The 13,754-nt window shown below is 42.5% G+C and overlaps 1 protein-coding gene across 1 annotated transcript; it reads left to right on the top strand.

Annotated features, from left to right (window-relative positions):
* Window positions 1–668: 668 nt before the first annotated feature.
* On the top strand, window positions 669–11,876 carry ROMO1 (reactive oxygen species modulator 1). The gene is made up of 3 exons (XM_086948586.1): window positions 669–788; window positions 8,583–8,714; window positions 11,457–11,876. The coding sequence occupies exons 2-3, from the start codon at window positions 8,584–8,586 to the stop codon at window positions 11,563–11,565; spliced, it is 240 nt and encodes a 79-aa protein (XP_086804712.1). The 5' UTR covers window positions 669–788; window position 8,583; the 3' UTR covers window positions 11,566–11,876.
* The last annotated feature ends 1,878 nt before the right edge of the window (window positions 11,877–13,754 follow it).

Genomic DNA, 13,754 nt, shown 5'->3' with positions numbered 1-13,754 from the left:
AAAGTTGAAAGCACAAAAAATAGAAAAAAAAGGCTATGTCCGAGTAAAATGCCAAAACTGTGTTAAAAATGTTGGTTTTCTGACAAAAGTCTGTCAGTGCCTGAAAGCTGGGAAAATAATATCTTGAGATGTCAGAACTCACCCTAGCTAAACAAACTGAACAGTTGCACGCTTTAAAGAGACCCTAGCTGAGCATCCAAATAAGACGTAGAGCGACGGGTGAATTTATATCAGTAGCTCTGCTCGAAGCGCTGCTGCTGTCTGCTGAAGCACAGACCGGTCTGAAGTGAACCTCCCATTCAGTGAGCCATGCCTTTTTTGCAGCAGCTCGAGCTGTCCAACAGGGCACATCTCCGAAGACATCCAGAGAGTATGGGTTAACCGTTTTCGATAGAATACCAACTATTACACAACACTAAAACGGGACAAAGTATCACGAACACACACCCTCCGTCTAACATCTCAGGAAGACTCCAATAAAGTTGAATTCGCTTCAAAATCTATGCGCCACCTACCGTGACTTTCGAGGGGGCAGAGGGTAGGGCGGCCCCCACATCCAATCAGACTTTGGAATTCGATAGCGCGCACGGGGATTGGCTCAGAGCGCTCATATGCTCCAATCCTAGGTTATTTTACACATTTAGTAGTACTTTCTAATCATAGAATGTGTTCTGTCATGGAACTGGTTGTTGTGCAACCCGGAAGTGCTAACATTAAGCACAAATGATATCCGTTTATAAAAAAAGCATCGGACATCGGACATCAGGTAGAATACGGTGAAGGTCCACGTAAGTAGGGGACAGGTCGCATGAACTAAATATTTAAACATAGTAAACTGTCGACGTTTGAATGAAACATTTTGATCATGTTAGCATATTGCGTTTTGTCCAAATGTATACATTTTGTTCCAACTTTAGAACAGGCAAAACAAAATCCACTGCTGCCACTTGTGGTACGGGAACCTGCTCCTGGCAAATCTCTCTTTTTAGGAGTACTCCTCTTCTTGCAGCGCAAAATGAGTTCACTTCTTTTCATATTTACAAAGGCTCATATTTCCAAATGCTTCTTCCTTAGAGTACATCCTTTATCAGTCTTAATAGGAGAACTGTTATCTTAAAGAGGTGTAATTTTTGGTAATGTATATTTTCAGGTCTGGTGTACAGTGACCTCGGTGGCTAAGCAACTCACAGCTTACTGAGCAAGAAGGACTAATATTTATGCACTTTAGTGGAAATCCGACACCAATCATAGTACAGCCTTTAAAAATAAAAATTAAGCACTTCAACTAGTCCTGCAAAAAGTTAGTATTCCTTGTTACACAGTAAAGTCCCAGATAAGAACAGATAGAAATGGCTAAAATGGGATTTTAGATTGTCACCAGTTTTTACTTAACATTAGGTAAGGATTATCTTTGGTAAGCAACAGCTAAGAACACAGACAAGAAGGAAAGCGTTTCACCAGAGCAGAGAAAACCTGCTTCCACCTACCAAAACAAACAGAAACCAGTTTTCCCGTAGCATGTAGTGCAGCAGTTGTCATCCTCATTCATGATGGGGTTAAATTTAGGTGACCCCCTGTCAGCAAAGGCATACTCTTCTTACGAACAGTACAGAGAAAACTTAAAACACCTCTACTGCTCCTGCAAGTTTCCTAGTTCACTGGAATAATCCGGCCACAAAAAAACCTACAGACTTATCAGCAAAACTTTGCCTGCCATTGGATTTTAGTCTCAGTGCCATCGTGTATCTATAGTTCACCTTTTCATCATCATCATAAACTTTATTCGACAGTTAAGTCATAAAAGTACAGCATAAAACATTCACAAATATTCAGTACCTAAAAACAACATATGATTTTTTATATAAATAATTAAGATACAATTAAACTCCATATTGCAACTATCGAATACATTGATTAAAAAATTATATGAGCTAAAATTGTTTAAAAATTGTCAAACTTACAAAAAAGCATTATTAACATTCACTAATTCATTATATGGGACAGAGATGGGTTCAGTATCGCACGGTGTCTACCACTTAAGCAGGAAACCTATACCCCATTATTTGTTAAAGCAATTGTTTTTACTGGGGTGGGCTTATGACTAAGAGATAACCCAATAGGCCAACTACTCGCTAGGCAATAGCATCAGTTTTGATCGTATTGTCCATGCCCAATTCAAGAACTTCGCTACAGCTATAGCTATAGGTGGGTTGGGGTCTGAACCTAGAATTCTCAGGGCCTCTGCATATCTTCGAGTACCCATTAATCGACAGATTGGTTTTATCCACTTACGACGTGGTGCGATATATAAAGGACAGAAGAACAAGATGTGACTTACAGATTCTTGCTGCTCCGTGCACCTAAAACATCTGTCACTAGTTGACCCCACCCATTTTCCTGTAAATAACCTTGTAGGAAGGGTTCCCACCCTGAATTGAAAGTACAGTTTACGATCATTATGCTTTTCTATAACATCCCAATACCTTTTTAGCACTGGCCAGGGCTTAAATTCGAGGAATCTTCCAGTGAGGTGAGAAGATAGTCCTTGCGAACATGTTGATGAGAAGACCATCTCCCAATATCTTCCCTTCAAGATTTTTTTAGAGGGAAAAACTGCTTTTAGAGGGTCATCCCATAGTTCGATCATGCCCAACCTCACTAGCAAGGATCTAATCCCCTTCAGCCATTTGATTTTGAATTTGAATTTGAATTTGAATTTAAAATTACTTATAAAGCGCACGTTCGCCAGCGGCTTCATGGCGCTACAACAAACAGAAACAGGGTGGGCAAGCCCATGTAGAATAAATAATTCAGATTGTGGGGGGACTAATTTAATTAAAGGCTTTAGAAAACAAAAGGGTCTTAAGTTGCTTTCTGAACTGGTAGTAGAGAGTCAGGGTCCTAAGCTCAGGGGGGAGGGAATTCCAGAGGAGTGGGGCAAGGGTCGCAAATTTCGAACCGCCCCATTGTATGGAAGGAGTCATTTTCAATAATGTCCATAAGGCCCTGGGCATAGTGCGTCAATACCTCAGTAGTCCATATTCTATGCCAATACAATAATGGACGAAGAATGGCCAGGTTTTCAACTGCTTTCCTAACTAGATCCCATACGAGTGGTATTAATGGTGTACTTTGTGGGACACTGGTAACTTTGCGTAAGAACTCATTCTCCACCAAGGACAGGCGTTTTAGGTTTTCGAACCCCCACAGTTCGGCTCCATATAAGGCCGAACTTAGTACTTAATACTTAGTACTTAGTACCAAACCTTCCCTTGCTGAGTTTTTATATGGCTTACTTGCTTTTTCCTCTGTGACACGTATGACTAGCGCCAAGATGCTCCGTGGAGTGTAAGTCGCGCTTTATAAAAGCCAAATCATATCATATCATACCTTCATCCTATAAATGTAAAGGGCTGGACTAATTGGTTTAGTTAGCGAGGTTTTACATTTTTGTAAAAGAAAACCCAACTGCTGTTGGTGCTTTAAGACAGCCACATCAAGTTGGCTGTTCCAACGCATATCCCTCTGCAGGGTGACACCCAGATAGGTAAAAACGTCAACCTGCTCTAATGGACAATTATTCATAAGTATACTACCTCTAAAAGATTTGTGTTCATTGAAAGACATGAATTTTGTCTTGGCAGTATTTATTTCAAGACCGTGCAAAAGGCAAAATTCTCCGAAACGTTGGAGGGCCCACTGGAACCCGCTTGGTATTTAAGAGATAATTAAGGTATCGTCCGCAAACATGAGGATTGGGATGCAAATACGTGCCAGCACAGGGGCGTCGGTGGGGGCCAGGGAAAGGTAGTCCGCCACCCCATTGACGAAGAGCGAGAACAGGGTAGGCACCATGACGCACCCCTGTCGCACTCCCCGCTCAACGGGGAAGGTTTCCGTAACCTCACCCTGCAACCCCCACCCAACCCGTGCGAAGTTATCCTCATGCAAGCGCACGATCAGCGTCAGCAACTCCGGGGCCATCCCCAACTCCTCCAAGACTCGCCATGATTTACAGCGCGGTACTAAATCAAAAGCTGCCCTCAAATCAACGAACACAGTGTACAGAGCCCCTTTTCCCAAGACCACTGTCCGCCAATAGAGGGTAATAAAGCGAAAAACTTGATCGATTGTGCTTGTTTTGTGCCGGCCTGCAATGGACTAAAAATTTTATTTTCGTCCATCCAAGTCTGTATTTAACACAAAACTAATCTACCTATATTTTCTGAATAGAGTCAATTAGACTAATAGGCCTATAGTTGCCTACAACAGACTTGTCCCCTTTTTTGTACACCGGAACAATTTCTGCCCCCTTCCAAGAATAAGGGACAGCCGCTCCTCAGGCTATAGCATTTGCCAAATAGGCAATATATAATCGCCAAGTTTGTTTGTCGTTTAAAAACACGTCAGCAGGGATGCAGTCAATACCCGGTGCTCTTCCCTCAGTTACTGTCTCTAATGCCCTATCAACATCTTCTAAGGTAAAAGCAGCTCCTTCATAAAATGTACAGGTGGGTGTACCATTGTCCTCGTTACTACCACTACAGGCGTATTGTGGCTTGAAATAATCAACCCACAAATGTTGGGCGACATTATTCTGCGGGCGGTCCGGACACCCACCCCTGTCTCATTTGTATGTGTCCCAGAATAGTTTTGAATTATTAGCCGCACAAGCTTCTCTAAGCTCCTCCCACTTGCACTCATCCCAAATCTTTTTTGCCTCAATCTGTGCTTTCCTGTAACAGCCCGAGCCCCTCTTACCTTACTCAGGTCCCTCGTTTTTAGTGCTAGACCCAGCTCGGCCCGTGCTTGTCGACAAGCTTCGTTGTACCAACCCTCGGGTTTTTTCCTAAATTTACTTTTACCTGAACCCGACTTACAAAAATATATTTTAAGTTGAGCAAAAAGTTTAGTATGAGCTTCGATAATAAAAGAATGGGAATCCCCGTTTGTGGCACTAGGCCCCAGATCTACAAGTACCTTATTTACATCATTTTTGATAGAAATCAAAATATCAGGGTGCTCAATAACTTCGCTCCACTTAAGGTGGCGCTCATCATTTGCTAGAGCAACGTCTGGTACTGTTTTGTCCTGGATTGCTATTACAACTCCATCTAATTCCAACCTAAATAGTGAGGTAAGAGGGTTATGGTCGCTCTCTTTACGAGCCTTTACCGCCATATCAACAAGGCAATGCCACATTTTCAGATGGACAAGCAGGTAGTCTATACAACTAAACCTGTGGCCATTATCATACGTTCTGTTGCCCTGTCTATCAGATGGTGTTCGGCCGTTGGCAGCCCTTAGTTGGTTCCCCTTACATAGCCCCTTCAGTTGTATTGCCGCCTCAGTCCATTTTGTTTTATAGGTACCAACTCAAGTTGGGGAATACCCCAATTTGAGTCATTCCTCCTCCTTTAAACTCTGGTCTTCATACCCTAGCGGCTCACAGGTCGTATTGAAGTCTCCCGCTACAAGAGGCAGAGTATTACTAGGTAAGGCCTCAATTAGAACATCTAGGGCTGATATTATCCGACTTTTTCTCTCCCGGGTGTCCTCTTACGTAAACATTGAAAATATCGATGGCTACACTAGACTGGAAGCTGAGTCTCACTACTAGGATAATATTACTTGAGACAGGAAGTTGTTGAATGTTACAACTTAAATCCTGCTTAGCCCAAATCACTAATCCTCCTAATGGGCGTCCCTTTTTCATTTTCACGGCAGGAACATAGAAGTTGAGATAACTCAGCCTAAATACAGGATCCACCGACCAAGTCTCTTGGAAGAGGCAAATATCAAATTTAACAATAAAGTCGGCCCAATCAGGCGAGGCTAGTTTCGACCCCAAACCCGCTATGTTCCAGGATACCAGTGTCGTCAAGCAGTTTTTATTAGAAGATCTGCCTACATTATCAACCCCACCAATTAGAAAATCATGCCGATGCTCTATATTCGGTTCAGGAGCTGAAAGTAAATTTATCTCACTCGGAGCATAGTTTAGTGTTACCTCCCAACCCATCTGGTTCGAAACTACACTCTCTACATTTGATTGAATTCCATTAGGCTTAAGGCCCAATGCCCCCCTGAGAGCTGACTTTGCCAATAGATAGATTTGAACTCTTGTCTGGATTATCCTCAATTGAAACCACTGCGTTAAACCTCGGGCAACATTCAGATATTCGTTGTCAATCACAGTCTTCCAGCCCGGACAACATGTCATACCTATTGAACATTCTAATACCCCCTGTGGTACTCCAATTCTGCAACCCCCATCTGGTAAAATTTTCCTAGGGGCAGTGTATGCTAATGGATAAAAATAGGCCAAGGGCAATGACTGAATTAAGGTCGCTGGGCCTTCTTGGGCCCAGTTGGAAATGTATACAACAGCCCTCCTATCCTTGAAGGTAATAATTACACAATCCCCCTCTATAGCCTTTGACCGCGCCCCCACCCAGTCTACTCTTCTGACAAACAAGATTTCAGCAGATACATGGGTGGGAAGTGGCCGGTTGGTATTAAGCCAATAAATACATTTGTTCTTGAGCTCCATGTACGACTCCCTTTTGTCCTTACTCAATGAAGGAACCTCCACTAGGACCACCACATAAGGGGCAGATTCAGATGGAAGATCTATACATGGTAGGCTTTTTATAGGTTGAACTGGAGGGGGATTATTCGCTAATGGTTGTTGGATTACAGGTCTACTGACTTCCTCTTGCCTTGCCCTGCCACTCTGCGGGGCTTGATTAGACACTACTAGTTTACTAGAAAGATGTAAGGGTGAGGGATCTGGAGGCCTAACCAGAGCGGTAGCATTATCTATATTATTTCCATTTTGTGGGGCTGTGAGGTCAACAACTACATTATTAATGCCAGACAAATTCATTTGTGTACCAGTTGCCCCATTGGCCCGATTTCCACCCAGCGCCTGGGCCGATGCAAACGGTAGTTCTAGATACACACATCTATTTTCTATAGAGTCCAATCTATCATATATTGGGAGGCATGTCTTTTTAAAAATATGTTCCAGCTTAGTCCAAAAAGTCGGGCCCAACTCAGGAGGTGATACGTCCCCAGGGCTCGATGATAAGATATCCACTTCATTAATAGGTTGACATATGGCAGAACTGTGGGGAGGTATTGGGGTCACACTCTCATTAGCTGTATTCGCTTTCATAATTTTTGCTTTCCTTCCTTTCGCTTGGGATTGAGCCCCACTCCGCTTCCTTTTAGACGTCAAACCTACCACTGGTTGAAATACCCCCGATTTAGAGCTGTAGGCAGATCGCCGTCATTTAGCGTTAAGACCCGATCTAGAAGGAATATTGTTAGAGTTAGTGTTAGTAATATTACTAACGTCCAATGGAGCAGCGTCACTTGCTGGGGGGCATGCCAAACACCCCGCAGGTTGCAATAGCTGGTTTCCCTCGCCCTCCCCAGAGTTGGTCTATAAAGCATTGGCAACAGCCTGTTGGGGGATTGGTGACCGAGCCTTGGCCAAAATTCCCAATGAAGATCTTTTATCCAGTGCAATATCCAGCGACAATCTCTTTTCTGTCAGCTCAATTTCATGAGCTAAGACAGAGGACGCTCTTACTAGGAATTTGTCCATCGTACCTATGAATGACTCTCCAGTGATTGATTTTCTGGCGTTCCCGCCTGTAGATGAAGACATGATTTTAAGAGGGATAGAACCAACTCCTCCTTGGGATGGCTGATGATAACAAATCAATGTCAACCTGCTCAGTGGTTACATCCACACGCACTAACCTTAATAGCAGATGTTAAGGGGGTGGCCCGTCCCGTTCTCGAACGGGCTCAAACGGGCCCGCCCTTGGCCAGGGCTTTGGACGGCGCGCGTTCCGCGCAGCGTAAGTGAAGAGGCGCTTTGTAGGCGCCGGACAAGCAGGCTCAGGTGTGGGCTCAGTCACACGGCCCCTGGGACTTGTAGTTTTCCTCCAGTATGCAGCACAAACCAGCGAAGCGGTTCAGGTTTTCATAAAAACCCATATCTCTCTCTGCAGGATTGATTGCAACTATCTAGACAAGCGGTTCTTAACCTTTTGACTTCTGCAGACCACCACAGAATCATTTCAGGATTCCAGGGCCCCCACTGAGTCATTATTTGAAGCTGGGGACCCCCAGCTTCAGCAGTTTCTATGATTTGAACCTCAAAGTAATTACACAAAAATATAGAAACAAGTACACGTCGAACAAATGTTCAGAAACGGAAATATTTTTTTATTTACATTTCACAATCAAATATAAAAAAGTTGTAACATTTTCAGTTTTGCTTCTTTATTTGTATATACCTTAATAATTTGTATTTATTTATGTTTTAGTCACAGGCTCCCTGCATAGGTCTTGCAGACACCCAGTGGTCATTGGGCCACAGGTTAAGAACCACTGATGTAGGCAAAATACTTTTTTTCTCCAGAACTGTTGGTGTGGTGGTTCTTATTTTGTCGGTATTTAATGGATCTGATTTAGTAATCAAGCCTAAGTTTATGCTTTGACATGAGTACTTTCTTAGGCATTGTGTATTCAGTTTTTCTCTTAACATTCTTTTTTTTGTTTAGGATGCCTGTTGCCGTAGGACCGTATGGGCAGTCACAACCCAGCTGTTTTGATAGAGTAAAGATGGGTTTTATGATGGGGTGTGCCGTTGGAATGGCAGCAGGTGCCCTCTTCGGTACATTTTCATGTCTAAGGTATGTTTGGACAAAATCCTATAATTTTTATTTAAATGAATAATATAGATGTGGATTATGATGGAAGAGCTAACCTTTAGAACAACCTTGTTCAGCATTTATAGGAAACATAAAACCGACAATTGTTGTAAACACTTTTTTGCAATAACGTAGTCATGTATACAGACAAACTAATTTACCCTTTTAAAGTATAATGCATACAATGAGGTTGGGGGCCTCTTGAAAGTGTACTTCTCAAACATGAACACCTTGATTCGAAGTGCGTTTTCTACTTTTTATATAACAACTTTTTTGCAACATGTATACATTCCTTGATTCAATAACACATTGAAGAATGTGTAAAGCAAAACCTACAAAAAGCCAAATATTTTTTTATTACCTCATGGAATAAAATAGGGATAGAAAATTAAAGTTAGTTATAATGTAAGGAAAAAGCCTCACTGCCATGTAGGCAGCAAAACTCTTAAGAAATGGGATACTAATATTGCCCCATAGATTTATTGTTCTTCTTGAATTGGCAATTCTTCTTTTAATGGAGACTCAATTTCTTTGAAGACGGTCACACATGGCGAATAAGGCAGGATACGTTTTCTACAATTAGTTGAGGAAGGCCTTTATGCTCTTCGACATTTTCACTTGGTGTTAGTGACTGGGTATTCACCCAAACAGGTCTTTGATTATCTCAGTCTTCATGTGATGGAATTGACAAACTTCATGATATTGAGTTTTTGTCATGATTCTTTGGCATGCTCTTACCAGTCACCTAAGCCATTAGGTACCATTCAGCAAATTTCTCAAGCTGTTTTCCTTATGTCCTGTAATAGCTACACAGACCACTTAATGTGGTTTTACGCTGCAGCTTTTGGACTAATTTCGCTTGGCATATATTCGGCATGAATCAAAAGAAACCTCTGTTTCAGATGAATTGATTTTTAAAAAATTGCCTTTCAAATCAAGTGTTTCCTAATATACCATTCAGAAACTTAGTTATGGAGGCTTTCAACGGGCGTGAATAACCACTGTCATACGACCCAAGAGGAGTTCAAGTCTCGAGGCTTATTTCCCAGGAATCACATTTTTAAGCCTTTTTCAAGCAGCCTTTACTATCTGTGGCCACTGGTGAACAATTTGAAACTCTGATTGAAATTGCTCTTCCTACATTATGCATAGCTGTTGAAAATACATATCCATTAAATGTACCTAATACTAAACTAGGGTTCGGGCCATTACATAGCCTATGTTCTGGTACTCTGTGCCCAGATTCGGGGGCAGGTGCATGTTAAAGGTATCCTGTCTCGTTCATCCCTGATACAGGGAGGGACCAGATAGGGCTGGCTCCTGCCATCTCTCTTGTTTGCCTTATCAGTGGAACCGCGAGCGGCATGGATTCCCTGCACAGCCCTAATGTGGCGATTCCTCAGGGTATGAGGCATGAAAGACCGCATTGCCCTCTATGACCATGATGTGTTGTTGTTTCTGTCTCGCCCAGCCGACACTGTGCCCAAATGCTGGACTTACAAGGGCAGGCTTCGGTCTCCAGGGGAACTGGGCGAAATCCCTCTTGTATCTCCTTACAAATGATAACTCATCTGGCAAACTCATCGCAGTTTTTTGGCTCATCTACAAATATTTAGTGATTCATAACTCTGCTTTCCACCCTTATGTGAAGTCTCAGTCTTGCACCCCTCCTGGCTGGATGCGGAAGGACCTTGATCGATGTACAATTCTGCAACTAAAACTCCTGGGGAGAATATCCATCTTCACGAAGATGGTCCAGCCAAGTTTCCTTTATGTTATGCAGAACGTTCCATTGCTGATCCCACAGACTTGGTTCGCCAATGTACAGGCATAGATACATGTGTTCTGATGGGCGCATTGACTGCCCCACATTGCATTTGGCAAGTGTATTGAGACAACATACGATGTAGGGTTGAGGGCGGTGGATCTAGCCCTTTACTATTGGGTGTTGAAAATGGTAGTGGTTAATGACCGGCTACATGGGGTTGGCAGGACCTGACTTTCCAAACTGATCTCTCTCACATGGGGTGCAATAACATACTGGACGTGCTCTATGGAGACCCAGACCCCTTCCACTCTGGAGTTTTCAATGGTGGTTCTACTGGCCTGGAGATCAGTGTTGGGCTGTACAGGATGGGACCGCAGACTCACCTTGGAAACTCCTCTCTCGCAGGGGCCCTGGTTGGAACAGGTGACAAGGCTAGAAGGATTCCACACATGGTACCTTGTAGGAATTTTGAGGGTGGCGGATATCTGGCAGGGCTCTTGTGTGAAGTCATTTCAAGAATTGCAAGCACCTTTCAACTTCACAACTCTCAATTCTATAAATTCCTATAGCTTCACCATGACCTATCGCCATATTACACCAATTTGACTAAAATCCTCAAGTATAACCCACTAAAGGCCAAAGTACTTATGGTTCCCCTTGGGAAAGGTGGCATATCCCGCATTTAGAACAAGGGAAGGAACTGTAATGCACTGTTATTGGGATTGTCTGACAGTGCATTCCTTTTGAAACACTGCATTGAGGCTGTTGTCGAACAGAGATGGGCTGAACTTCGAAACAGAGTATTTGTCTATTTCATGAGTAGTCAGGTGATTTTATAACAGGCAGCAATGACTATAATCCTGAATGGTAATTAATAATTATTTTCCTTTAATTAGCGCATCTAAATTGTTTACATTCTTTCTGGCATTGACCATTGCTTAATTTTTATGCTCTAGGTTTGGTATGAGAGGACGCGAGCTTATGGGTGGAGTTGGAAAAACGATGATGCAGAGTGGTGGAACATTTGGGACCTTCATGGCGATCGGCATGGGAATCCGATGTTAAATAAATTAAAATTTATAAGAACTCATTTGAACTTGCTAAATCATATCTGGACTGGAGAATAATTAAACAAATGATATAGACTTGTTTCTTCATTCCCCTCTCAAGTTTGTGTTTATATTGTTCACACTATGTGGAATTTGTAATTTCCAAAATGGTGGTGTGATTAGCGAAAATGTGTACTGTTCCTCCTACACTAAATTAATTGATCAAGCCTCTGCCATTGCCAATTACTGTACAGATGTTCAGGAGGAGATGTACATTTTGTGTAATTTAGAAATTGTTTAAACTATTAAAATGCTACAGTTGGAAAATGTTATCCTCTGCACAATCCATAGAATGTGTATCCCTGTGTATATATTTTCTTTTTCATGTATATTGAACAGTCTGACTGCAGATGGTCCACACTTTATGAAAACAAATTTAAAGACCTGAAATATCACGAAGGCATAACAGTTACATTTATCAAATTGCAGCTTGCTGGCAGTTTTTTTTCTTTATATGAAACCAGTCTTTATACACTTGTGGATCTGCGTTGTTACAGTCTAGTATATATATATATACTGCAGTTCTGTAAGACTTATTTTCTACACAGTGGTGGTGTTATGCTTTTGGATGACAGAGAGTCGATATGAATAGTTCCAGGCATCAGTAATTTTTTCACACTTTGTTCTCATTTCTGCTTTTTTGGCTTTTGTCAATGTACTTGCCGTAGAATATGACAGAGTATTGCCCTTTCTCTTCCTTGGCCTACCTAATCTCTTTGTACTCTATTGATTCCATACGTGCTAAGCCTCCCACTGGCTGGTCACTTGATCTGTTTGCTTTCCCCCTTCCCATTTTGAGATATACAGAAGGATGTTGAAATTGCTTATGTGGGTCATCGTAGTACTGTTCGGATTAACCTGTGACACACCTGCCCTCGAATCTGAGCTGCTGCACAGTTTTGAGCCACCAAGTCTCATGTAGGATTAACTGTGGAATCCTATTCCCCGTACATATCACTGACTATGCAGCAACAAAAGCTGCTCAGATTTTACAGCCATGTTTAAAAGGAAGCAGACACTGCATCAGACTTTAGTACTATTTGCAACTAGTGTAGTGGTATGTCTTGGCTCTGCTGTATTGGTTCCAGTAACTACCGGCCACCTCTAACAAATGACGTTACGTTATTGGCATTTGTGTAGTGCAGTGTCTGCCATGAGTGGACAACAGACAGACCTGTCTGCTGTCCAGGGCTTCTGGTTTACAACATTGATTGGAGTTATTCAGAGATCTAACATTACCAGCTATGTACGTTGAGGGCTCCAGCCTCAAGTGTCTAGATGAAGTGTGTGTGTGTCTCTCTCTCTCTTCTAACAAGCTGTAATACCTGCAGAGAAGCCTAAACCATAAGCACAGAGTGAAACTATATTGCAACCACTGTTCCCAATAAGGTGCACGCGTGCGCACTTCTGTTAATCGGAGCGGGTAGTGCATGTGTGGAGCGCGCACACTGCACATCCCGGAAGAGCGTTCGCCCCGCTGCTTTTAAAAAGTGAGCAGCGCGAAAAACTGATGTTTCCTGGTTGCGGAGAGCGGCTGAATAGACTAACAGAAGACTGGGGAGCGGCAGGTAAGTTGCGGCAGCCTGTGGGATTATGGAGGGCACTTGCTTTCTTCTTTTGAATCTAGAGTCCGGCTGCAGGGCATATTGTGTGCTTTTGTTTAAGAATTCATGTTAATTGCAGCGCCGTCACAAGCTGCAATTAACACTTTAAAGAAAAGCACACAATCTACCCACAGCCGAGCTTTAGTAGCAAAAGAAATTCAGCAACTCTACAAACATGGCTTGTAAAGCACATCATGTTTTTGTAGACTTGCTGAATTTATCTTCTTAACAGAGCTGGGCTGCAGGGCGATCGATGGCCTTTGTTAAAGTTTTCTTGTTAATTGCAGCTCCAGACGGGCGCTGTGATTAACCTGAAAACTTTAGCTAAGTCACACAATCCCCCCCACTGCCCATCTCTATTAAGAAAAGAAATGCAACAACTCTACAAACATGGCGTGTAAAGCACATGCTGTGTTTCTAGATTTGCTGAATTTATCTTCTTAATAGAGTTGGGCTGTGGGATGATTGTGTGCCTTGGTAAAAATATTCTTGTTAATAGGGGCCCCAGACGGACGCTGCGATTAACCTGAACTTTAACAAA

The sequence above is a fragment of the Lissotriton vulgaris genome, unplaced genomic scaffold (assembly GCF_964263255.1).
Source record: "Lissotriton vulgaris unplaced genomic scaffold, aLisVul1.2 SCAFFOLD_640, whole genome shotgun sequence".
Lineage (NCBI taxonomy): Eukaryota > Metazoa > Chordata > Amphibia > Caudata > Salamandridae > Lissotriton > Lissotriton vulgaris.
The sequence above is the reverse complement of the archived record's forward strand: the minus strand, read 5'-3'. Positions and strand labels throughout refer to the sequence as shown.